The sequence below is a fragment of the Sus scrofa genome, chromosome 16 (genome assembly GCF_054392235.1).
Source record: "Sus scrofa isolate SSC_HxYL_T2T_F1_AM1 chromosome 16, Sscrofa_HxYL_maternal_Yorkshire_Landrace_v2.0, whole genome shotgun sequence".
In the NCBI taxonomy this organism is placed as follows: domain Eukaryota; kingdom Metazoa; phylum Chordata; class Mammalia; order Artiodactyla; family Suidae; genus Sus; species Sus scrofa.
The window spans coordinates 59,628,265-59,655,552 of NC_139398.1; the positions used below are offsets into that span (position 1 = coordinate 59,628,265).

At 40.9% G+C, this 27,288-nt stretch overlaps 2 protein-coding genes across 2 annotated transcripts; both read left to right on the plus strand.

Annotated features, from left to right (window-relative positions):
• Window positions 1-4,484: 4,484 nt before the first annotated feature.
• LOC146395598 (baculoviral IAP repeat-containing protein 1-like) lies at window positions 4,485-18,458 on the plus strand. The gene is made up of 3 exons (XM_085002456.1): window positions 4,485-5,103; window positions 5,504-5,601; window positions 18,284-18,458. The coding sequence occupies exons 1-2, from the start codon at window positions 4,509-4,511 to the stop codon at window positions 5,563-5,565; spliced, it is 657 nt and encodes a 218-aa protein (XP_084858582.1). The 5' UTR covers window positions 4,485-4,508; the 3' UTR covers window positions 5,566-5,601; window positions 18,284-18,458.
• On the plus strand, window positions 16,877-18,257 carry LOC102164352 (baculoviral IAP repeat-containing protein 1; the record flags this gene model as incomplete). Its single annotated transcript, XM_021076820.2, is given in 4 exon segments — window positions 16,877-17,545; window positions 17,547-17,771; window positions 17,773-17,827; window positions 17,830-18,257. Coding segments are annotated over 4 exon segments (1,377 nt in total), but the record flags the coding sequence as incomplete, so codon positions are not given.
• Window positions 18,459-27,288: the final 8,830 nt, after the last annotated feature.

Below are 27,288 nucleotides of genomic sequence, written 5' to 3' on the forward strand. Positions count from 1 at the left end.
ATGTTCTCCATAAAGTAAAAGGGCTTCAGTTCAGGTCACACTTGTGTGGCTTTTAATCAGACTTTTTAACCATAATTTTGATCCATCAGTTTTTAAATTGGCTAATCCCCTACTGAAAACCAAGGGTCAATACACATTTGAGGAAAGCTGGTGATGTGAAAAATAAACACAAGGTAAACAGAAATTAGCCTTGGAGGAAACAGATACTCAGGAGACAGAGGAACTTTATCAGATTAGTACCGATAAAGTTAATTGCCTATGGGGACCCACAAAAGGGGGGCCACCTTCATGGCCTGAGCCAAGTCACAATTCTAAACCTAAGTCAGGTTGCACTTATGGGGAACACCTGTCAAGGAAACCAAATATACACCAATCACAATCCCCCAACTCAGCTTTAGCTAGTTTGCCTGACCCTAGAAAACAGGACCTGCTAGCCTTTCCCTGAAACCCCCGATCTCCTAGCCAATCAGGCCCCTTCTCTATAAAGCCTGCTCGTGCCCCACCCCACCCCCTATCCCTCTGGAGCAGCATCTTACTCCTCCAGTTTATGGGTTGTTTTCTCTTGACTCAAGGACGGCAAACACACTAAGTTAATTTTGTCATTTGACAGTATCATAGGAGGGATTCAAAAAGATGGCCTGGGCTTAAAAAATTAAATCTCATGGATATAAGAAATAGAGAACAAGAAAGAGCTGTGGGAAATTGAAAGTATAATTTACTGATCTTAAGAATTACTTTTGGGAAGTTGGAAGATAACGAAGAGGACATCTCCCAGAAAGGAGAGCGAAAGCACTGAGGGGGAAAAAAAAGATAAGAATTTTGGTGATAAATTGAATTCCCATATGAATAATGGGAATACCAGAAAGAATGAACAGAGAAGAGCAGACGGTGCGAAATGACCAAAACCGCAGAAGCTAATTTTCCGGCACTACTGGGAGGCCCACGTGTTCAGCTTGAAAAAGTCCACTGTGTACAATCAACGTAGAAAGACCCACATCAAGACACAGTGACGTTGAAATTTTATAACCCACAGATAAAAGGAAATCCTAAAAGACACCCCAAAGAAGGAAACTGCTGCCAAAGAAATAAGGCTTATATTAGCACCAAAAATAGGAACCAGTCAAACCATTTAGAATAAAATACTTCCTATCGTGAGACTTGGTAAATTTGGTTAGACCATTTGGGTTCTCCCTAAGCCCTGCTGACTCAGCACCCTGGACATGTACTGGTGATTCTGCAGCGAACAGCAACTTGTTTTGAGTTTTAGTTCCTCAAATGTGTTCTCACCTTCCCTAAAATTAAAGGACAAAGAGAGCATTTGGAGTCATGCCACAAATTCTCGTTCCAGTTGACTGGGACTCTGGAAAACCTCGAGGTAAGTAAATGACCATCTGTGGCCAAACTGCTTTTCTTCCACACCTAAACTTCCAGCCCTTTTATTTCTCTCAGTTTTTCCCTCTCTTTGGAGGCAGGAGGGCAGGCACTAGAGTTACACAGACTTGGGTTTAAATCCTTTCCAGGACCCAGCAGCCTCGCTGGTACCCTTAGGACTTGGAGTCAAAGAGCCTGAAACCTGAAAAGGACCTTGGAGTCTTGTCTTCTCTGCTGCCCAGAAGGGGCCCCGGGGAAAGCAAAACTGACCACTGAGGAGTTCACTTCATGGCTCAGTGGTTAACAAACCCAGCTAGGATTCATGAGGACGTAGGTTCAATCCCTGGCCTTGCTCAGTGGGCTAAGGATCCGGCGTTGCTGTGAGCTGTGGTGTACGTCACAGACACAGCTCAGATCCTGCGTGGCTGTGGCTGTGGTGTAGGCCAGCAGCTGTAGCTCTGATTTGACCCTTAGCATGGGAATCTCCATATGCCGCAGGTGTGGCCGTAAAAAGTAAAGCAAAAAAAAAAAAAAAAAAAAAAACAAACAAAAAAAAACCCACCAAACCCACTGAACTTTGCTGCGGAGGTGTAGGGCGGATTTCAGCTGATCTGTTGCCACCTTGTGCTCAATTATCTACAGGGAGCCCTGGAGCCATGGTGTTACCTGTTGGCCAAATCTAAATGAAATGTCCTAATTCACTAGTGATGAATGCAGCCCTGTGCCAGGGTCTGAGACACAGCTGGGGGCAGCCTATATCTGCTTGTTTCTGTTTTTGAGACTGGTTAGGCATCCTAGTTTGGGCCATGTGACCAGAGCGACATCAAAGACGCCTCCTCAGGTGAGTGTGGTTTCCCTGAGACCAAGGTGCCTGGCACAAGGCTAAGTGGTTCCTTACCTAAAACGTCCTATATGATAGATGAAGGCTTCTAGACACTGGGCCCGGAGTCTGAGACGTCTCTGATGTTGGCCTGGATTTTTTTGGTTTTATTTTTGTATCTTATTCTTTACCTTTATTAAAGTCTGTAGTAAGTATGCTATTTAGACGCTTGTAAGTTTTTCAATTATTCCACTCCGTGTACTTGCTAAAGGCAGCACTGCAAATGGGATAATGGGAACAGGTTTTGACTTAATAATTTCAATGCTGGCTCAGGCTTTGGAAGAAGAAAAGATGAAAAATGGAGAAAGATCTAGAAGCATTGAGTGATGCCAGGCTGACTGCCTGGTTTGAATTCACTCTGGTATTAGAACTATTCATGGGAGGAAAAGCACAGCAATGGAATTTATTTGCTATTTGTTTCTTTTAAATTGAAGTTTAGTTGATTTACAGTACTTGAGGGGTATAGCAAAGTGGTTCAGTTTTATATGTATAAATATATATTTGGACTCTTTTCTATTATAGGTTAATACAAAATGTTGAATATCATCTTGTGTGCCACACAGTGGGTTCTTGTTGTTTATCTCCTTTATTTTCTTATTGGTTACGCCCACAGCATGTGGAAGTTCCCAGGCTGGGGACTGAACCCACGCCATGGCAGTGGCCCAAGCCACTGCAGTGACAGTGCCCAATCCTTAACCTACTGTGCCACAAGAGAGCTCCCTCGTTTATCTATTTCTTTTTTTTAATTTATTTTTTATTTTTTTTATTTTCCCACTGTACAGCAAGGGGGTCAGGTTATCCTTACATGTATACATTACAATTACATTTTTTCCCCCAGCCTTTCTTCTGTTGCAACATGAGTATCTAGACAAAGTTCTCAATGCTATTCAGCAGGATCTCCTTGTAAATCTATTCTAAATTGTGTCTGATAAGCCCAAGCTCCCGATCCCTCCCACTCCCTCCCCTTCCCATCAGGCAGTCACATTCTCTTCTCCAAGTCCATGATTTTCTTTTCTGAGATGCTCATTTGTGCTGGATATTAGATTCCAGTTATAAGTGATATCATATGGCATTTGTCTTTCTGGCTCATTTCACTCAGTATGAGATTCTCTAGTTCCATCCATGTTGCTGCAAATGGCATTATGTCATCATTCTTTTTTATGGCTGAGTAGTATTCCATTGTGTATATATACCACCTCTTCCGAATCCAATCATCTGTTGATGGACATTTGGTCGTTTATCTATTTCATACATAGTAGTGTGGATCTGGTAATCCCAGATTCCCCATTTAGCCCTCCCCCACCAGCCATGAAGTTTAAAGGGGTAGGTCCAGAGCCAGTGGAAGCAGCTAAATGGGTTAACACAGAAGTTTAGACAGAAAAGAAGTCAGCCAAGAATAGTGGGGCGATCAAGGATGGCCTCAGCAGCCAGCTGGGCATCGGTGGCTCTAAATCATTCTCCGTGTTTCATGGTTTGGGCTGATGTGACAAAAATGGAAGTAACTAAGAGAGAGCCTCAGGCTGCCGAGCCCACCAAGTTCTGCCCAGTCCCTTTGGTAAAGGGAAGGAACATGATGCCGACGGGGGTTGGGAGGAAGTTTCTTTTGGTCAGAATGTGACCCTTGCCTGATAACCCCGAAGAGACTCTTGGTGGGGGGAGGTGGGCACAAAGGGACAACTGATGGGAAGGAGCTTTGAGTCTAAAAGCTAAGTAACATGGCGAGCTGCTTGAGCTTCCCGGGGAACCACTGCTGAAGTGGACTGAGCATACTGGTGACAACGGAGCTCTTTTCCTGGCATTAGGTGCTGCCAAATGAAGGGCATGCTCGGGCTTTAGATCTTCAGTTCACTGTAACTTTTGCAGAAATGTGGGTAGATGCGCCAATTCCAAATCCGCTGAGCTGGATTAAGGTGGGGCACAGAACGCAAACCTTGGCAGGTGCACGTATCCAACTCCACCTGTAGGTGTTAAACGGAATAGCTTGTTGATGCCTGAAATGAGAGATGAACTGGTTATATGATGATAGATGCCTTTAATGTAAGTGATGATTGATGCTGTGAAAGGGGGCCTCCGACTGATTGGACTCCATAAGTGACCTTGCTGTTGAGAGGGAAGGATGAATGTTGGCTGTCACAGACCTACTGGCATATTGGCTTTGAATTGGGCTAAATGATGAGAAGATCAATACTACTCGGAAGCAAAAACAGGAGGAATGAAAGGACTGAAGGAAATCTCAGGACTAGGACACCAGGTGGCAATGTTCATGAACCTCTTCTTTCTCTTTGCAGAAAATGCCGCCCAAGCTCCTGACGAGAAGATTTCGCCGTTTGCTGATGCTTGGCTCCAGGAGATGTCTGCCCTTCTACACATAGATGCGGTTCAGTTTGCCAAAATAATAGAAGAGGAGCAGAAAGACCAAGAAAAAATGCAGAAGGCCTTTAATTCACAAATGCGTAGCGAAGCAAAAAGGTTGAAGACTTTTGTCACCTATGAGTCCTATAGCTTGTGGACACCCCAGGAGATGGCAGCAGCTGGGTTTTATTTCACAGGCATCAAATCTGGGGTGCAGTGCTTCTGCTGTTGCTTCGTCCTTTTTGGTACCAAACTCTACAGACACCTCACGGAGGATCACAAGAAGTTCCATCTGGACTGTGTGTTTCTTTTGGGCAAAGATAAGGGTAACATTGCCAAGTATGATATGAGAGTAAAGAACCCAGAGAACACGCTGAGGGTGGATGACAAAGCAAGGTACCAAGAAGAGAAGGCCAGACTCGAATCCTTCCAGAACTGGCCATTTTATGCCCAAGGAACATCCCCAAGGGAGCTCTCAGCTGCTGGCTTTGTCTTCACAGGTAAGTTGAAATCACTTTCTAAAATATTTTGCTGGAGGAGTTCTCGTCATGGTGCAGCAGAAACCAATCTGACTGGAACCATGAGGTTGTGGGTTTGATCCCTGGCCTCGCTCAGTGGGTTGAGGATCTGGCGTTGCTGCGAGCTGTGGTGTAGGTCACAGAGGCGGCTGGGATCCCGCGTTGGTGTGTAGGATCCTGTTGGTGGTGTAGGCCGACAGCTGTAGCTCTGATTGGACCCCGAGCCTGGGGGCCTCAATATATACCACAGGTGCAGTCCAAAAAAAGGAAAAAAAAAAAAAGAAAGTGCAGGTAGGGCTTTGCTCATAAAGCCCCAGGGACTTTTCTCTGTCATTTGACATACACGTGGCCAGTGGCACCGATGGAACTTCCTTCCGTCTAGGTATCAAGGACACCGCAGTGTTTTTCCTGCGGAGGATGATTGGAGGAGTGGGAGAAAGGTGATGACCCGTTGGAAAAACACACCAAATATTTTCCCAGGTGAGTGGAATGAATGTTTAGTGTCTATGACTTTGGATGTGTGTTAGCAATTTTCCCATTTTATATTCTGAACAAGACTTTGCCCAATCCTCTGATTCTTACGATGAAGCGCGAGTCTTTATCCCTTTCCTACCCTTGCTCTCGCGACACACTTTCCCATCTAGCCTTCCCCTCACGGCCCTCATAGCGGTTTTGGTTAGATCATTATTTTCACATTGCATGTTTACTTATCATGACTTCATAAATGTTGCATCTCGTGGTAACTTAAGATTTCTCTGTGTAGGAAGCAATAATGGTTTTGTTGATTAGTGTGTTTGCCTAGTGTTTTGGTTTTTGAGGTGAGATTCAGACTTAAACTATATTTTTTTCTCCATCTACTTGGCAACACTTGTTATATTCCTTTTAAAAGATACAGCCATTTGCTTAGTTTTTAAAAAATTTACTATTTTTAATTATAGTTGATTTACACTGTTGTCCCAATTTCTGCTGTAGAGCCAAGTGACTCGGTCATATATACACACATTTTATTTTTATTTTTTTTGTTTTTTGTTTTTTGCTTTTAGGGCCGCATATCGAGGTTCCCAGGCTAGGGGTTGAGTCAGAGCCACAGCTGCCGGCCTACACCACAGCTCACAGCAACGCCGAATCCTTAACCCACTGAGCGAGGCCAGGGATCGAACGTACAACCTCATGGTTCCTAGTCGGATTCGTTTCCACTGTGCCACCTCGGGAACTCCTTTAAACACATTTTAAAAGTATTTTTCACCATTGTCTGTCTCAGAAGATTGGGTATATTTCTCTGTGCTATACAGCAGGATCTCATCGCTTATCTATTCTAAATGTAATAATTTGCATTTACCAAGCCCAAACTCCCAGTCCATCCAGTCTCTTCCCCTCCCCCATGGCAACCACAAGTCTATTCTCCATGTCTGTGAGTCTGTTTCTGTTTTGTAGATAGGTTCATTTGTGCCGTATTTTATTTTATTTATTTATTTATTTATTTATTTAATTTTTGTCTTTCGTCTTTTTAGGGCTGTCCCTGTGGCATATGGGGGTTCCCAGACTAGGGGTCCAATTGGAGCTACAGCTGCCAGCTTATGCCACAGCTACAGCAATGCCAGATCTGGGCCATGTCTGTGACCTGTACCACAGCTCATGGCAACACCATATCCTTAACCCACTGAGCAAGGCCAGGGTTTGTACCTGTGTCCTCATGGATGCTAGTCAGATTCGTTTCCGCTGAGCCATAACAGGAACTGCATTTCATTCTTTTTTGTAGCTGATGTTCCACAATGTTAGCAATTATACAATGTGGTTCATCGTATAAATGAACCACATCTTCTTGATTTATTTTTCTGTCATTGGACATTTAGGTTGTTTTCACTTCCTGACTATTTTGAATAGTGCTGCAATGAACATGGGGTGCATGTATCTTGATGAATTACAGTCTTGTCTGGATAGATGCCCAGGAGTGGGATTGCTGGATCATATGGTAGTTCTATATTTAGTTTTCTGAGGAACCTCCAAACTATTCCCCATAGTGGCTGCACCAATTTACATTCTCACAGTGTAGGAAGGTTCCCTTTTCTCCATATCCTCTCCAGCACTTGTTAATTATAGACTTACTAATGATAGCCATTCTGACCTGTGTGAGGTGGTACCCTGTTATAGTTTTGAAAGACCTAAGAAAACATTTGTATGGCTTATATCAGAGAATATTTTGCCTTCTAGGAGTTTTATGGTGTCTTATGTTTTAAGTCTTTAAGCCATTTTGAGTTTATTTTTTGTGCATGGTGTGAGGGTGTGTTCTAGTTTCATTGATTTACATGTAGCTCTCCAGTTTTCCCAGCACCACTTGCTGAAGAGACAGTCTTTTTCATATTTTATATTCTTGTCAAAAAGATTATCTGACCGTGGGTGTCTGAGTTTATTTCTCAGCTCTCTGTTCTGTTCCATTGCTCCGTATGTCTGTTTTCCAATTAATACCACACTGCCTTGATGACTGTAGTTTTGTAATATTGTGTGAAGTCTAGGAGAGTTATACCACTTGCTTTTTTTTTTTTTTTCTTTCTCAGGAATGCTTTGGAAATTCTGGGTCTTTTATAGTCCCATATAATTTTTTGGATTATTTTTTCTAGTTCTGTGAAAAATGTCATGGATAATTTGATAGGATCACATTAAATCTGTAAATTGCTTTGGGTAGTATGGCCATTTTAACGATACTAATTCTGGAGTTCCCTTTATAGTTCAGTGGGATAAGGACCCAACAATATCTCTGTGAGGATGTGGGTTCAATCCCTGGCCTCAATCAGTGGGTTAAGGATCCAGTGTTGCCATAAGCTATGGTGTAGTTTGCAGATGCGGCTTCAATTTGGTGTTGTAGTGGCTGCGGCATAGACCGAAGATGCAGCTCCAATTCAATCCCTAGCCCAGGAACTTCCATATGCCACAGGTGCCACCATAAAAAGAAAAAACATACATAATTCTTTCAATCCAAGAGCATGGGATCTTTTCTTTGAATCCTTTTTAATTTCTTTGATTAATGTTTTGTAGTTTTCAGCATATAAGTTTTTCATCTCCTTGGTCAGGTTCATTCCTAGTTTTCCTCTTTTTTTTTTTGGTGGAAGGTATTTTAAAGGTATTTTTTAATATTCCTTTTATAACATTTCATTTTTAGTATATAGAAATACAACTGATTTCTAAATGTTAATCTGTATCCTGCTACTTTGCTGAATTTATCAGTTTGAGTGTTTTTGTGTGCAGTCCTTAGGGTTTTCTATATATAGTATCATGTCATCTGCATAGAGCGACAGTTTTACCTCTTTTCTTCCAATTTATATACTTTTAATTTATTTTTTTTACTTTTTTATTACTCAAATGAATTTATCACATCTGTAGTTGTATAATGATCATAACAATCTGATTTCACAGGATTTTCATCCCACAGCCCAAACACATCCCCCACCCCCCAAACTGTCTCCTCCGGAGACCAGAAGTTTTTCAAAGTCTGTGAGTCAGTATCTGTTCTGCAAAGAAGCTCATTGTGTCCTTTTTTCAGATTCCACATGTCAGTGAAAGCATTGGATGTTGGTGCCTCATTGTATGGCTGACCTCACTTAGCATGATAGTTTCTAGGTCTATCCATGTTGCTAAAAATGCTGGTATTTCCTTCCTTTTAATGGCTGAGTAATATTCCATTGTGTATATGTACCACATCTTCTTGATCCACTCCTCTGTCGATGGACATTTAGGTTGTTTCCATGTCTTGGCTATTGTAAATAGTGCTGCAGTGAACATTGGAGTACATGTGTCTTTGCGAGTCATGGTTTTCTCTGGGTAGGTGCCCAGGAGTGGGATTACTGGATCAAATGGTAGTTCTATGTTTAGTTTTCTGAGGAATCTCCGTACTGTTTCCCACAGTGGTTGCACCAATTTACAATCCCACCAGCAGTGTACTAGGGTTCCTTTTTCTCCACACCCTCTCCAGCACTTACTGTTTGTAGACTTTTTGATGATGGCCATTCTGGCTGGTGTAAGGTGGTACCTCATAGTGGTCTTGATTTGCATTTCTCTAATAATGAGTGATGTTGAACATCTTTTCATGTGTTTTTTGGCCATCCGTATGTCTTCTTTGGAGAATTGTTTGTTTAGATCTTCTGCCCATTTTTTGATGGGTTGTTTGTTTTTTTGAAGGGAAATGTTGATTGCTGTCTCTACCTTCTCTACCTTTCTTCCTCCTGCCCTCGTCTGACAGCTTTCTTCTAAGAATAAAGTTGGGATTTTTTTTTTGCTGCTGCTTTTGTTTATAAATTAACCCTCTTTTTCTCCCTAACTGTAGTGCGACCTGGCCACTGCTTGTGACAGGCAGAGAGACCAAGAAGTTCACTGTAAAGAATTGAGAGCAACAAAAATGAAACCTGAACTACTGAGTGGACACATCCCTCCAGGCCACATCCCTAAACCTATCGTGATGCCGGACTACGTGGCGTGAGTGTCTATCTAAGGCCACCCTCAGGAGTTCCCTTGTGGTGCAGCGACTTAAGGATTTGGTGTTGTCACTGCTGGGGGTGCAGGTTTGATCCTTGGCCTAGAAACTTCCATGATGGCCTTTCTGGCTGGTGTAAGGTGGTACCTCAGAGAGGTTTTGATTTGCATCTCTCTAATAATGAGTGATTATTGTGACTAGGACTTTCAGTACTATGTTGTTGAAAGTGAGAGTCCTTGTCTTGTTACAGATGTTAGTGGGAAGGCTTTCAGCTTTTCTCTGTTGAGTATCATATTGGCTGTGGGTTTGTCATAAATGGCTTTTATTATGTTGTTACGGTCCCTCTATACGCACTTTGGTAAGAGTTTTTATGATGAATGGATGTTGGATTTGGTCAAAAGCACGTTTTGCATCTGTTGAGATGACCATGTGGTTTTTTACTTTTGTTAATGTGGTGTATGACATGGATTGATTTGCCTATATCACACTACCCTTGGGAACTTGATATGAATCCCACTTGTTCGTGATATATGATTTTTTTATATGTTGTTGGATTCGGTTGGCTAAAATTTTGTTACTATTTTTGTGTCTACATTCATCAAAGATATTGGCCTATAATTTTTCTTTTTTAGTAGTATTCTTGTCTGGTTTTGGTATTAGGTATGGTGGCTTCATAAAATGTCTTTGGGAGTGTCCCTGCTTCTTCAGTCTTTTGAAAAGCTTAAGAAGGATAGATATAAGTTATTCTTTGTTTGTTCAGTAGAATTCACCTGTGAAGCCATCTGGTCCTGGACTTTTTTTTGTAGGAAGGTCTTTAAATTACATATTCACTTTCATTTCTAGTGATCAGTCTGTTCAAATAATCTGTTTCTTCTTGATTTGGTTTTGGTGGGCTGTATGTTTAAAGAAAGTTGTTCTTTTCTTGTAGGTTGTCATATTTGTCGGCATGTAATTGTTCATAGTATTCTCTTACTTTTTTGGTATTTCCATAATATCAGTTGAGATTTTTCATTTCTTATGTCTTATTTATTTGGGTTCTCTCTCTCTTCTTCTTGGTGAATCTGGCCAGAGGTTTGCCAGTTTTATTTTTGTGGTTTGTCAATTTTGTTTACCTTTTCAAAGAACCAGCTGTTAATTTTCATGATTTTTTTCTATTGTTTTTTAATCTCTTATCTTACTAATTTCCTCTCTGATCTTTATGATTCCCTTCCTTTTGCTAACTTTAGGTTTTGTTTGGTCTTCTCTTTCCAATTCTTTTAGATGGTAGGTTGGTTGTTGATTTTAGATTTTTCTTGTTTTTTGAGGAAGGCCTATATTGCTATGAACTTACCTCTAAGAACTGCTTTTGTGGCATCCCATAGATTTTGTATGGTTATGTTTTCATTGTTGTTTGTCTCAAGGTATTTTTAATTACCTTTTTGATTTCCTCATTGACCCGCTGGTTTTTTAGTAGCATGTTGTTTAATCTCCATGTAGTCAGTTTTTTCATCTTTTTTTCCTGTGGTTGATTTCTGATTTCATGCCACTGTGGTCAGAGAAGATGCTTGAAATAATTTCTATACTCTTAAATTTCTTGAGGTTAGTTTTGCACCTCAGTATGTGGTCAATCCTAGAGAATGTTCCATCTGCACTTGAAAAAAATGTATATTCTGGTGTTTTGGATGTCAAGCCCTGAAAATATCAATTAAGGCTAAGTATTCTATCTCATCATTTAGAATCTCTGTTGCCTTGGTGATTTTCTGTCTAGAGGATCTGTCCACCAGAATTTTTTTTTTGTCTTTTGTCTTTTTAGGGCCAAACCTGTGGCATATGGAGGTTTCCAGGCTAGGGGTCTAATAAAAACTACAGCTGCTGGCCTACGCCAGAGCCACAGCAGTATAGGATCTGAGCTGCATCTATGACCTACACCACAGCTCATGGCAATGCTGGATCCTTAACCCACTGAGTGAGGCCAGGGATCAAACCCACAATCTCATGGTTCCTAGTCAGATTCATTTCTGTTGCACCAAGACGGGAACTCCTATTGCCATTTTAAACTTTGTTTTCCAGTTGATTCTATGTTCATCCTTTGTTCCTTTCTATTTATGGTTTGAAGTTTTCCTCTTCTTTTATGTTTTTTTTTCTCTTCTTTTTGTTTTTTGGGAGTATATTGTTTGGTTTTGGTTTGTGGTTGCCCTGTTTTTCAAGCATATTAACCCTTTCTTATTTCTGCTTGATTTAGACTGATAGTCACAGAGGCTCAAACACATTTTTTAAAAAGTCTAGATTTTCTTATTCTCCTTCCCCACATTTTATGATTTTGATGTCCTTTCATACATCTTCATATTTATCCTTTTGCTGTCCCTTGTGTTTATCATTGCTTTCACAAATAGGTTTTTTTGTTTTTGTTTTTCTTTTTGATCTGTATACTGGCTTATTTAAGTGATTACTTTCCAATTGTGATTTCCTCCATCCTATATCTTCTTCTTTCCTATTTAGAGGAGACCTTTCAGTATTTCTTTTAGAAAGGGTTTAGTTTTGCTATATTCTTCTAGTTTTTGCTTGTCTGAAAAATTATTTCTCTATTTTCAATGATAATCTTGCTGGGTAGAGTATTATAGGCTGCAAGTTTTTCCCTTTTAGAACTCTGAATATATCTTGCCCCTATCTTCTGGCCTCAGTGTTTCTGTAGAGAAATCAGCTCTTAGTCTTATAGGGGTTCCCTTGTAATTTACTCTTTGTTTTTCTTTTGCTGCCTTTAGAATCCTCTCCTTATCTTTAATTTTTGCCATTTTTATTCTAATAAGTCCTGCTGTAGGTCTCTTTGGAGTCATCTTGTTGAGAACCTTCTGTGCTTCCTGTATCTGGATATCTGTTTCCTTCTTTAGCTTTGGGAGTTTTCAGCCATAATTTCCTCAGAAACATTTTCCAGCCTTTTTCTTTTTTCTTTTTTTTCCTCCTCCTGGAATCCCTATTATGTGTAGATTGGCATGCTTTATATTATCCCATAGATCTCTTATATTGCTTTCATGTTTTTAAATTTAGATTTCTGTTGTCCTGATTGGGTGATTTCCATTATTCTGTATTCCAGGTCACTTATTCTTTCCTCTGCATTATTCATTCTGCTGTTCAATGCTTTTAACTCCACATTCATCTCCGCAAATGAATTTTCTGATTTTTCTTGGCTCTTCCCTATAGTTTCTAGTTCTTTTTTTTTTTTTTTGTCTTTTTTGTCCTTTTTTAGGGCCACTCCTGTGGCATATGGAGGTTCCCAGGCTAGGGGTCTAATTGGAGCTACAACTGTGCCAGAGCCACAGCAACGCCAGATCTGAGCCGAGTCTGTGACCTACACCACAGCTCACAGCAATGCCAGATCCTTAACCACTGAGCAAGGGCAGGGATTGAAGCTGCAACCTCATGGTTCCTAGTCGGATTTGTTTCTGCTGTGCCATGATGGGAACTCCTCTAGATCCTTTTTAAAGTAACCTGTGTTACTGTTGATATCCATCTTAATACCTTCAGTATTTCCATTACTTGCTTTTTGAACTTGGTATCTGTTAGACTGCAGGGGTCTGTTTCATTTTTTTGCTCCAGAGAAATTCTCCTGTTCTTTTAACTGGAAGTGGCTCCTGTGCTTTCTTCATTTTCCTTATATTTTTCTTAATTTTTCCCCTAAACTAACAGATTACCTAATGTAATCTTGGAGGGCTATTTATATGTGGGAGCATCCCTGGTTAGCCTGTGTTGATTTGCTATTTTTTTTTTTGGTGTGAGGACTGCCTTTTGGTTTGGATACTTGCTGTCTCTTTTCTCAGTGTTTGCAGGCCATTATCCCCTTGATAAGGAGTGTGCAGATGCACTGCCTGCCTGTGCCTCCAGGTGGTGAGGGAAATAGACAGTGCCTGGTTGTTGGGCCTTTGGCAGTGACCCACAGGGAGGCAGGGGCTGCAGGCTGTGCCTTGCTGCAGGGCCCTTGGTAGTGGCAGTGACTCTCAAGGAGATGGGGATGATGCCTGAGGCCCCTGGCAGCAGCAGTGGCAGGGTGTGTGTGTTCCCAGGGAGGTGGAGGCATCAGGCAGTGCTCAATTTCAGGGCCCTCTGTGGTGGCAACCCCTGGTATAACTGAGATGGCAGGTGGTGCTTGGTCATGGGACCCTCAATGGTAGTGGGCCACACCCACCTCTGGAGTCATGAGAGGTGGGTGCAGGGGTTTGCACCTGCTCATGTAGCCTGCACAAGAGGCACCCTGCTGCCTGAGAGCCCGCAAAGAAAGAAGTTGGCATAGCAGTCCTCATTCCCCTGCTCTCACACTCCCCAAAAATGATGCTTTTGATTCTCTGGTGGGCCCTCGGCTGTGGTGCACCACTCCCTATGCCCCTCAGGCTATTTTCACAAAGCCAGCCCTAGTCCTCTCCCCAAAACTGACCTCCAAAGCCAGAGTCTCAGTGCTGTGCTCCCACCTGAGTGTCTCAGGCTGTGGTGTTCCGTGGGGTGGTACTGATCATCTGTGTGGCTCTCTCTCTGCTTTGCCCTCCTCAGACCAGCTGCTGGGATTTTCTCCAAGTCTTTGAGGCTCCCTCTCTGATCCAGCCTGTCTCCCCATCAGTTAGGTGGCCTCCCAGTGCAAGGATTCCTCTCCTCTTTCTTTTCTTTTTCTTTCTGTTTTCTTTTTCTCTCTCTCTCTCTCTCTCTCTCTTTTTTTTTTTTTTTTTTTTTTTGTCTTTTGTCTTTCTTGTCTGTCAGCGCCCACAGCATATGGAGGTTTCCAGGCTAGGGGTCTAACTGGAGCTGGAGCTGCCAGCCTACGCCACAGCAACACCATATCTGAGCCATGTCTGATCTACATCACAGCTCACAGCCGGATCCTTAACCCACTGAGTAAGGCCAGGGATGGAACCCACAACCTCATGGTTCCTAGTTGGATTTGTTTCCACTGCACCATGATGGGAACTCCCCTTTCCTCTTTCATACCTCCTTCTCAGGAGTGCTTGTCCCATCCTGACTGCTTTCTTTCTTCTTCTCTCTCTCTTGTTTGCCTTTTGTTTTACACAGTAACATGGAGGTTTTCTTACCCTTTTTGGAAGTCTGAGGTCTTCTGGCAGCATTCAGTAGATGTTCTGTGTGAGTCATTTTACATGAGATGAACTTGCTTTATTTTCTTTTTTTTTTTTATGTATTTGTGGAAGGAGGTGATCTCCATGCTAACTCTACCATCTTTATCCCACCCCAGATTGCTTAGTTTCAAAATGTATTTAGCAAGAGTTTGTTCTCAGATTCTCCCACATATTTAAATTCCTCTTCAGTCATTCAAACCTGTAAGATAGCCTACCATTTTCATTTTCTTGAAGGAGTCTGTTTCGAAGTCTCTGACCTGCTTCAACATGAACTACTCAACCTGTAGTCACCCTAGGATCTTGGGATCTTTCTTCATGATCATCCAAGGGATGCTTATAGCATCCTTCCTGTGTTGTAGGTTCTGTTTCTTGGATCTATGGTCATCCTCTTCTTGGTTTATTCACTTACTTTGGTGGAACGCTCCACAGTTCCCTGGAAAAGATTGCCTATGAGATACATGTTTTTATCTTCCAGTTAATGCATATATCTGAATATTTATATTTTCTCACACTTATTTTGTTGTTCAGCTGGGTATGGAATTCTAGGTTGGAAGTCATTCTAATTCTAAATTATAGAGACATTGCTACATTTTCTAATAGATTCCAATATTGCTGTTGAAGTTCCATGTCCTTTGATTATAAACTACATTTTCCCATCATGGAAGCATTTTAGGATTTTCCCTTTATTTCCAGTATTGTAAAATTTCATAAAGAAGCAGTTATTTCATTAATATTTATTTTCTGTGGATCTTTATTTTGGAGGGGCTTATTTTCACTCATCAAAATCTTGAAAAAGTTGTTAAGAGCAAATTTGCTGTTGTACTCTGTAACTAGTAAGTACTTTTCCAGAAGCAAATATTAATACAAACAGCTCTAAATACTTCCATCTAATTCTAAGATTGTAAAGAAGATATGGTTTTGATGGTGTTTGTCATAAGTACTTGCTTTTTTTCTTATTTGCATTTAGTGTTTAGTAAATTGTTAATCAGTGGAGTTAATCTTCTCAATTCTTGGAAAAATAAGCTAGGATGCAGTCTAATTTTATTTAGTACATTTTCTGGACTCTTTCAACTCCTTTTTTGTGGGCTTTTATACCTTTCTCTACTTCTTTTTAAAAACTGCCAACTGGGATTTTTTTTTTAAGGTGTACCTAAAATATATATGTGTGATTTAAAGGACAATTAACAAAAGAAACCAATGAACCCACCACTGAGGCCTTAGAAGGCTACTGTGCGCCCACCCTCCCCAATTCTGATTATATCCTTGTCCCTCCAATCCATAGGTAAACATGATCCTGAATTTTAGGTTAATTTTTCCTTCTTGTAGTGGTTTCACTAACTGTATATGTATTATTAAATGTACTTAAATTTGCCTATTCTTTTTATTCTTTTGGCTGTGCCCATGGCATGAGGAAGTTGCTGGACCAGGGCTCAAACCTATGCCACAGCAGCCACCTGACTCACTGTAGTGACGACACCAGATCCTTAACCCACAGCACCACAAGGGAAATCCAACTTTGCCTATTCTTTTTTTTGTTTTGTTTTGTTTTTTTGTTTTTTTGGCTGCAACCATGGCATATGGAAGTACTGAGCCAGGGACTAAATCCAAGCCACAGCTGCAACCTATGCTACGGCTGCGGCAATGCCAGATGCTTAACCCACTCCTCCGTTACTCCTTGTGGATGACTACAGAGAAATGTGCTCAATCTCCCAAGTCCTAGAGAGGATGATTCAAAAAACCACTTGTCAAGGACCTGCTTATTGACTTCTGTCCATACAAACAGGGCCAAGGACATCCACCGCTGCCTAGATACAATCATAGAGATCAAAGCGTTTTCCTTCTGTAATACTATCATATATTATGGAAGCTTTTTTTCACACAATATAACCCATCTGCAAAAGTTTATGATTCACTTTAGAGTGAATGAAACTTTGCAGGGAATTCAGACAACTCCCCTTTTCATGGCAGCAGTCTGTGCTAATTGGCATCAGTATCTTTTGCACAAGTCCTTCAGTGATGTGGCTGTTTTCTAGTCCTTTGTGGAATGCCTTTTCTTAAGATACAAATCTGGGAGTTCCCGTCGTGGTACAGTGGAAACGAATCTGACTAGGAACCATGAGGTTGTGGGTTCGATCCCTGGCCTCGCTCAGTGCAGACATGGCTTGGATCTGGCTGGCTGTGGTTGTGGCTGTGGTGAAGGCCGGCGGCTACCAGTCTGATTAGACCCCTAGCCTGGGAATCTCCATATGCTGCGGGTACGGCCCTAAAAGGACAAAAAAAACAAAGATACAAATCTGCAGCTGACCCTCTCAAAGCAACTGTGGCTTCCTGTGGTGAGCTGGCCTTGAAAGGATTTTTTTCCTCTTGCTTTGAGTTTAGCCATGATGATCTCATAGAGGCAGGAATGGATGACAATTTAGCCATGTACCTGATGAGCAAATTCATAGCCCAGAGACTAAGCCTGGTCTATAAGTTTTTAAATCCTGCATTCCAAGAATTTCTTGCTGGGATGAGGCTGACTGAACTTCAGGATTCAGATAGACAAGAAGATGAAGATTTGGGACTTCATCATTTGAAACAAACTCATCCCATGATGGTTTTGTGTCCCTACGACAATTTTTTGAGTTATGTCTCCTGCCTTGCTTCAACAAGGTCAGGGTCAAAAGTTGTATCTCATTTGCTTCTTTTGGTGGATAATCAAAAGTCACCAGAGACCCTATCTGAAAATGATGACTTCCTGAAGCGCCATCCAGAAATGTCAGTGATGATGCAATGTATTAGGGGGCTGTGGCAAGGCTGTCCGCAAGATTACTTTTCAGTGGCTTTAGGACATTTACGAGCTCTGGCTGTAAAAATTGCCTATCAATTTTGCTAACTGTTGCTGCGTGTTCTCTCTCTATTTTTTTTTTTTTTTTTTGCAATTCCTTCCTGGGAGAAGCCTGTCTTTGAAAGAACTTAATTACAGTATTTTTTTGACCACCCACCCAGAATGCTTGTTAGTGTTGAGGAGCATCAGGATCTCCATATATGGAAAAAAATTAGCCAGATTTAATTTGTCAGGCCTGGAAACATGTCTTGACCAATCCCAGGCACCCAACTATAGATCAGGACTGTGCTTCTGCCTTTGAACCTCTGAATGAATGGAGGCAGGTGTAGCTGAAAAAGAAGACAACATGCAGAGTTTTCTGAACATGCGACCTGATGCTCCACCAGACATCAGCACTGGCTATGGGAACCTCTCTCCAAAGCAGTAGCGGATTCCCCTTCTGGAAGTTGATGCGAAAGATGTTGATGCTGTGGACCAGGAGCTGCTAAGTCTTCTAGTGGAAGTTTTCTCAGCTTCACAGCACATTGAACTCCACTTGATGAGAAGCATGAGCTTTATTGAAAGTATCTGCCCGGCTCTTGAGCAGTGTAAGTCCTCTTTCACCCAGTGCTCCATTTGCAAATTTGAGCCAAGTGCAGTAGAACAGGAATTGCTTCTCATTCTGCCTTCCCTGGAAACTCTTCAAGTCTCAGAGACAAGCCAGCTTCTACGTAAACCTGGATCCCTTTTAGATAACCCATTGAATGTGTAATTTTAGCTTCTTACTCTTCATTTTAGGTGGATGAAAACTTTTGAAAGCATGAGACCAGAAATCCTAGCTGACTGAACAACTATAAAATAAACCTTCAATAATGCATACCACTGACAGAAAAAAGCAAAAGGCCTCCAAAGATAGAATGGCTTTCAAATGCTGGTAAAAATAATAAAATAAATGAAGGCTCTTAAAAACAAATGACTTGTTAGTGAAAGACGGTTCTATATGTAAATGATTCCATGAGAATTGCTCTCACCCCACCTGCCTCGTGGACTCTCCAGGAAATAATATCTCCCAGTTATTTGCGTCTCCTCTCACTTCTCCAAGCAGTGTTTGAGGGTTTTCAGTGTAGACTTTATCATCTTTTATTAAATTTATTCCTAGAAAGTTTTTTTTTTTTCCTTTTTAGGGCCACACCCATGGCATATGAAAGTTCCCAGGTTAGGGGTTGAATTAGAGCTACAGCTTCCAGACAACACCACGACCACAGCAATGCAGAATCCGAGCCGCGTCTACGACTTACACTACAGCTCACAGCTATGCCGGGTCCTTAATGCACTGAGTGAGGACAGGGATCAAACCTGCATCCTCATGGATACTAGTAGGGTTCATAACCCACTAAACCACAACAAGAATGCTCTGGGGAGTTCCCGTCATGGCGCAGTGGTTAACGGATCCGACAAGGAACCATGAGGTTGAGGGTTCGATCCCTGGCCTTGCTCAGTGGGTTAATGATCCGGCGTTGCCGTGAGCTGTGGTGTAGGTTGCAGACGCGGCTCGGATCCCACGTTGCTGTGGCTCTGGTGTAGGCCGGTGACTATGACTCCGATTCAACCCCTAGCCTGGGAACCTCCATGTGCCGCGGGAGCGGCCCAAGAAATAGCAAAAAGACAAAAAAAAAAAAAAAAAAATGCTCTGGGAACTTGTGGTTTTGATGCTCTTGTAAATGGTATTGAAATTTTTTCATTTTCTGATTGTTGCTCATATGGCTTTGGTTTTTAACAGTTAGTTAAATACCTAGGTTTGCTTTGCTTTGTATCTTCCTGAGAGTTACTGAATGTTTTTTTCAATCTGAGAGGTGATATTTATCATCAAAATAAAACATTTTGCTTATTTTTTTTCAAATCTTTTTTATTATGGTAAAATATACTTTTTTTTTTTTTTGGCTTTTTAGGGCCACACCCTCGGCAAATGAAAGTTCCCAGGCTAGGGGTTGAATTGGAACTGTAGCTGCCAGACTACACCACAGCCTCAGCAATGCCAGATCCTTAACCCACTGAGTGAGGCTAGGAATCAAACCCACATCTTCATGGATACTTCATGGATTTGTTACCACTGAGCCGCAGCAGGAAGTCCTGAAAACATATATAAAATTTTAAAATCGTTTTTTTTTTTTTTTTTTGGCCAAGCCTGCAGCATGCAAAAGTTCCCAGGCCAGGAATCACACCATGCCATAGCAGTGACAACGCTAGATCCTTAATCTGCTAAACCACCAGGAAACTCCTAAAACCATTTTTAAGTATACAATTCAGTGGCATTAAGTATGACTGCAGTGCTGTATAACCATCATCACTATCCCTTTCCAGAACCTTTTCATTTCATCATCCTAAACTCTGTATCTGTTTAACAAGAACCTCTCCCACTGCCCAGCTGCTGATGTCTTAGTCTACTTGTCTATGAGCTGGTCTAGACATTTCATGGAAGTGAAAACATGCCGTATTCTGTCCTTTTGTGTCCGGCTTCTCTTACTTAGCATTAGCGTTTTTAAGGTTCATCCATGTTGTAGCATGTGTCAGAACTTCACTACTTTTACAGCGGAATGATATTCCGCTGTATGCATACATCACGTTTTGTTCATCTGTTGATGGACACTGGCACTGTTTCTTCTGGCTAAAGCTGCTGTGAACACGGGTGCACAAATATCACTTTGAGACCCTACCTTCAATTCTCTTGGATATATACCCAGAAGTGGAATTGCTGGATCATGTTTTGTTTTGTTTTGTTTGTCTTTTCTATGGCCGCACCTGCAGCACATGGAGATTCTCAGGCTAGGGGTACAATCAGCTGTAGCTGCCGGCCTACACCAGAGCCACAGCAACTTGGGATCCGAGCTGCGACCCACACCACAGCTCACGGCAACGCCAGATCCTCAACCCACTGAGCAAGGCCAGGGATCGAACCCGCAACCTCATGGTTCCTAGTCGGATTCGTTAACCACTGAGTCACGATGGGAACTCCATGCTGGATCATATTAATGATAGTAATTCCATTTTAATTTTCAAGGGTACTCCAAACTGTTTACTACTCTGGCTGTAGCATTCTACATTCCTACAAGCAATGTACAAGGGCTCCAGTTTCTTGAAATCCTTGATGTTTTGTTTTTTTAAATCAGAGTCAACCTAGTAGGTATGAAATGCTATTTTTTATTTAGTTTTTTTGGCCATGTCTGTGGCATGTGGCGGTTCCCCAGGCCAGGGATCAAACCTGTCCCACAGCAGTGACCCAAGCCACCATGGTGACAATGTCAGATCCTCAATCCTCTGTACCACAGGATATTTAAAAAATTTATTTAAAAAATTTTTGGTGAGAGTTCCCATCGTGGCTCAGCAGAAATGAATCTGATTAGCATCCATGAAGATGCAGGTTTGATGCCTGGCCTCACTCGGTGGGTTAAAGATCCGGCATTGCCGTGAGCTGTGGTGTAGGTCTCAGATGCAGTTTGGATCTGATGTTGCTGTGGCTGTGGTGTAGGCCAGTGGCTACAGCTCTGATTCAACCCCTAGCCTGGGAACCTCTATATACCGAGGGTGCAGCCCTAAAAAAAAAACAAAGAAAAAAATTGGGTGGGTGAGTGAGTTCACCACGCTGCCGTGGTACAGCGGAGACAAGTCCAAATAGGAACCATGAGATTGGGGGTTTGATCCCTGGCCTCACTCATTGGGTTAAGGATCTGGCATTGCTGTGAACTGTGGTATAGGTCACAGCGGTGGCTCAGATCTGATGTTGCTGTGGTGTAGGCCAGCACCTATAGCTCCAACTGGACACCCAGTCTGTGAATCTCTGTATGCTGCAGGTGCGGCCCTAAAGAGAAAAAAAAATTTGTTATGGCTGCACCTGTGGCATATGGACGTTTCTGGGCCAGGAATTGAATCCAATGCCTGCTCTGTTAACCCACTGCACCAGGCCAGTGATTAAACCCACATCTCTGCAGTGACCTGAGCCACCATAGTTGGATTCTTTTTGTTTTTGTTATTTCCCCAATACAATTTCTTTCTACTGTACAGCATGGTGACCCAGTTAGGCATACAGGTATGCCTTTTTTTTTCTCACATTATCATGCTCCATCATAAGTGACTAGACATAGTTCCCAGTGCTACACAGCAGGATCTCATTGCTAATTCATTCCAAAGGCAATAGGTTGCATCCATTAAACTCAAGCTCCCAATCCATACACTCCCTCCCCCTTGGCAACCACAAGTCTATTCCCCAAGTCAATGATTTTCTTTTCTGTGAAAGGTTCATTTATTGCTGTATATTGGATTCCAGATATAAGTGATACCATATGGTATTTGTCTCTTTCTGACTGACTTCACTCACTATGAGAGTCTCTAGTTCCATCCAAGTTGCTGCAAATAGCATTATTTGGTTCTTTTTTTTATGTTTGCATATATGAGTATTGCATATTTATTAATGATATATTTTTTTATTACTCAAATGAATTTATCACATCTGTAGTTGTATAATGATCATAACAATCCAATTTCACAGGATTTCTATACCATAACCAAGCATATCCCGCCACCCCCCAAACTGTCTCCTCCGGAGACCATAAGTTTTTCAATATCTGTGAGTCAGCATCTGTTCTGCAAAGAAGTTCAGTCTGTCCTTTTTTCAGATTCCACGTCAGTGAAAGCATTTGATGTTGGTGTCTCATTGTATGGCTGACCTCACTTAGCATGATAATTTCTAGGTCCATCCATGTTGCTAAAAATGCTGGTATTTCAATCATTTTAATGGTATTTGGTTATTTATTTATTTATTGGTCTTTTTGCCTTTTCTAGGGCCGCTCCTGGAGGATATGGAGGTTCCCAGGCTAGGGGTCCAATCGGAGCTGTAGCTGCCAGCCTATACCAGCCATAGCAACATAGGATCCGAGCCACGTTGTGGACCTACACCACAGCTCACGACAACGCCGGATCCTTAACCCAGCAACCGAGGCCAGGAATCGAACCCGCAACCTCATGGTTCCTAGTCGGATTTGTTAACCACTGAGCCACAATGGGAACTCCTATTTGGTTCTTTTTATGGCTGAGTAGTACTGTATTATGTATATATACCACATCTTCCTAATCCAATCACCTGTCAATGGACATTTAGGTTGTTTCCATGTCTTGGCTATTGTGAATAGTGCTGCAATGAACATGCAGGTGCATGTGTTTTTTTCAAAGAAAGTTTTGTCCGGATATATGCCGAAGAGTGGGATTTCTGGGTCATATGGTACTTCTATGTGGAGATTTCTAAGGTACCTCCATACTGTTCTCCATAGTGGCTGTACCAGTTGACATTCCCACCAACAGTGCAGGAGGATTCTCTTTTCTCCACACCCCCTCTAGCATTTGTTATTTGTGGACTTACTAATGATGGCCGTTCTGACTGGTGTAAGGTGGTATCTCATGGTAGTTTTGATTTGCATTTCTCTACTAATCAGGGATGTTGAGCATTGTTTCAAGTGCTTGTTGGCCATCTGTTGATCTTCTTTGGAGAAATGTCTATTCAGGTCTTTTGCCCATTTTTCCATTGGGTTGTTGGCTTTTTTGCTGTTGAGTTGTATAAGTTGTTTGTATATTTTAGAGATTAAGCCCTTGTCAGTTGCATCATTTGAAACTATTTTCTCCCATTCTGGAAGTTGTCTTTTTGTTTTCTTTTTGGTTTCCTTTGCTGTGCAAAAGCTTGTCAGTTTGATTAGGTCCCATTGGTTTATTTTTGCTTTTATTTCTGTTGTTTTGAGAGACCGACCTGAGAAAACATTTGTAAGGTTGATAGCAGAGAATGTTTTGCCTATGTTCTCTTCCAGGAGCTTGACAGTGTCCTGTCTTATATTTAAGTCTTTCAGTCATTTTGAGTTTATTTTCATGCATGGTGTGAGGGTGTGTTCTAGTTTCACTGATATGCATGCAGCTGTCCAGGTTTCCCAGCAATACTTGCTGAAAAAACTGTCTTTTTCCCATTTTATGTTCTTGCCTCCTTTGTCAAGGATTAAATGACCATAGGTGTCTGGGTTTATTTCTGGGTTCTCTATTCTGTTCCATTGGTCTATATGTCTGTTTCGGTACCAGTACCACACTGTCTTGATGACTGAGGCTTTGTAATAGTGCATGAAGTCTGAGAGAGTTATGCCTCTTGCTTGGTTTTTGTTCCTCATAATTGCTTTGGCAATGCTGGGTCATTTTTGGTTCCATATAAATTTTTGGATTGTTTGTTCAAGTTCTGTGAAAAATGTCATGGGTAATTTGATAGGGGTTGTATTTAATCTGTAGATTGCTTTGGGCAGTATGGTCATTTTTAGAATACTAATTTTTCCAACCCAGGAGCATGGAATATCTTTCCATTTCTTTACATCTTCTTTAATTTCCTTGATTAATGTTTTCTAGTTCTCGGTATATAAGTCCTTTACCTCCTTGGTCAGGTGTATTTCTGTGTATTTGATTTTTAGGGTGCAATTTTAAAAGGTATTTTTGTATTCCTTTTCTAATATTTCATTGTTAGTATACAGAAATGCTACTGATTTCTGAATGTTAATCTTATATCCCGCTACTTTTTGCTGAATTTGTTGATCAGTTCAAGTAGTTTTTGGGTTGAGTCCTTAGGGTTTTCTATATACAGTATCATGTCATCTGAATACAGTGACAGTTTTATCTCTCTTCCTACTTGGATGCCTTTTATTTCTTTTATTTCTTTTGTTTGTCTGATTGCTGAAGTTAGGACTTCCAGTACTAACTGGCAAGAGTGGGCATTCCTGTCTTGTTCAGATTTTAGTGGGAAAGCTTTCAGCTTTTCTCTATTGAATATTATGTTTGCTGTGGGTTTGTCATAAATGGCTCTTATTTTGTTAAGGTATGTTCCCTCTATACCCACTTTGGTAAGAGTTTTATTTATTTATTTATTTTTATTTTATTTTTTGGGCTGCTCCCGCAGCATATGGAGGTTCCCAGGCTAGGAGTCTAATTGGAGCTGTAGCCACTGGCCTACGCCAGAGCCACAGCAACTTGGGATCCGAGCCTCGTCTGCGACCTACACCACAGCTCACAGCAACGCCGGATCCTCAACCCACTGAGCAAGGCCAGGGATGGAACCTGCAACCTCATGGTTCCTAGTTGGATTCATTAACCACTGCGCCACGACGGGAACTCCCTGGTAAGAGTTTTAATCATGAATAGATGTTGGACTTTGTCAAATGCTTTCTCTGAATCTATTGAGATGATCATGTGGTTTTTGACTTTTGTTAATACGGTGTATGACGTTGTTTGATTTGCATATGTTGAACCATCCTTGTGTACCTGGGATGAATCCTACCTGGTCATGGTATATGGTCTTTTTTATGTGTTGTTGGATTTGGTTGGCTAAAATTTTGTTTATCAAAGATATCGGCCTATAGTTTTTTTTGTTTGTTTGTTTGGTTGGTTGGTTGGTTTTTGTTTTTTTTTTTTTTTGTTTTTTTTTTGGTGGTATCTTTGGTTTTGGAATTAGGGTGATGGTGGCATCATAGAATGTCTTTGGAAGTGTTCCTTCTTCTTCAACCTTTTGAAGAAGTTTAAGGAGGACAGGTATAAATTCCTCTTTGTATGTTTGCTAGAATTCACCTGTGAAGCCATCTGGTCCTGGACTTTTATTTGTAGGGAGTGTTATTATGACATGTTCAATTTCATTTCTAGTGATTGGTCTGTTCAATTGATCTATTTCCTCTTGATTCAGTTAAGGTGGGCTGTAAGTCTCTATAAAGTTGTCCATTTCTTCAAATTTGTTGGCATACAATTGTTCATAGATTTCTCTCGTGGTTTTTCGTATTTCTGCAGTATCAATTGTGACTTCTCCTTTTTCACTTCTTATTTTGTTTATTTGGGTTTTTTCTCTCCTCTTCTTTGTGAGTCTAGCCAGAGGTTTATCAATTTTGTTTACCTTTTCAAAGAACCAGTTCTTGGTTTTATTAATTTTTTTCTATTGTTTTTTAAATTTCTATTTTATTGATTTCCTCTTTGACCTTTATGATTTCCTTCCTTCTGCTGACTTTAGGTTTTGTTTGTTCTCCTTTTTATAATTCATTTAGGTGGTGGGTTAAGTTGCCTATTCGAGATTTTTCTTCTTTTTTGAGGAAGGCCTGTATTATTATGAACTTCCCTCTGAGCACTGCTTTTGCGGCATCCTATAGATTTTGAGTGGTTGTGTCTTCATTATCATTTGTCTCAAGGTATTTTTTAATTTCCTTCTTGATTTCCTCATTGACCCATGGGTTTTTTTAGTAGCATGTTGTTTAGTCTCCATGTAGTTAAGTTTTTTCTCATTTCTTTTCCTGTGATTATTTCTAGTTTCATGCCATTGTCGTCAGAAAAGATACTTGAAATAATTTCTATACTCTTAAATTTGTTGAGGTTAGCTTTGTGTTCCAGTCTGTGATAAATTCTTAAGAATGTTCCATGTGCACTTGAGAAGAATGTATATTCTGATTTTTTTTCTTTTGACCTTTTAGGGTCACACCCACGGCATATGGAGGTTCCAAGCCTAGGGATCTAATCAGAGCTGTTGCTGCCAGCCTATGCCAGAGCCATGGCAATGCCAGATCCAAGCCGCGTCTGCGACCTACACCACAGCTCATGGCAACGCTGGATCCTTAACCCACTGAGCAAGGCCAGGGATCGAACCCACAACCTCATGTTTCCTAGTTGGATTCGTTTCTACTGCACCACGATGGGAACTCCTATTCTGATTTTTGTGGATGTAGTGTCCTGAAGATATCAAGTAAGTCTAACTTTTCTATTGTGTCCTTTAGGATCTCTGTTGCCTTATTGATTTTCTGTCTAGAGGATTTGTCCATTGATGTGAGTGGGGTGTTAAAGTCTCCTACTGATTGTATTCCCATTAATTTCTCCTTTTATGTCTGTTAGTATTTGTTGGCAGTATCTGGGTTCTCCTATGTTAGGGGCATATATATTGACAATTGTAATATCCTCTTCTTGAATGGCTCCTTTAACCATTAAATAGTGTCCTTCTTTGTCATTCTTTATGGCCTTCATTTTAAAGTCTATTTTGTCTGATTAGGAGTATTGCAACTCCTGCTTTCCTGTCATGTTCATTGGCATCAAATATTTTTTCCCATCCCCTCACTTTCTTTCTAAATGTGTCCTTTGCCCTAAGGTGAGTCTCTTGTAGGCAGCAGATTGAATGTTCTTGCTTTTTTATCCAATCTGCCACGCTGTGTCTTTTGATTGGAGCATTTAGTCCATTGACATTTAAGGTGATTGACATTTTAAACCTTATTTTCCAGTTGATTCTATGTTTTCTTTTGTTGTTCTTGTTGGATGGTTTCCATTTATTTTATGCTTGAGTACTTTTCTTTTCAGGTTTTGTGAATGTAATATTTGGTTTTGATTTGTGGTTTCTCTGTTTTTTAAGTATGTTAACCCCTTCCTATATCTGCTTGCTTTTGCCTGATAGTCATATAGGCTGAGACACATCATTAAAATAAAAAAATCTATATTTTCTTGCTTTTCTTCCCCACATTGTATGATTTTGATGTCTTTTTTTTTTTAACATCTTCATGTATAGATCTGTATGCTGACTTATTTAAGTGACTACTTTCCAATTGTGGTTTCCTCCATCCTAATTTTTTTTCTTTTCTCTTTCTTTTTTTTAATTTAGAGAAGCCCTTTATTTCTTTCAGAATGGATTTAGTGTTGCTGTACTCTTTTAGCTTTTGTTTGTTGGAGAAATTCTTTATTTCCTCTTTTATTTTAAATGATATTCTTGCTGGATA

Bases quoted from the DNA above. Each gene is read 5' to 3' on its own strand.
- LOC146395598 (XM_085002456.1), top strand. From the start codon at position 4,509: ATGTTCATGAACCTCTTCTTTCTCTTTGCAGAAAATGCCGCCCAAGCT. The intron at 5,104-5,503 runs GTAAGTTGAAAT...CCTTCCGTCTAG, and splicing joins TGCTGGCTTTGTCTTCACAG to GTATCAAGGACACCGCAGTG.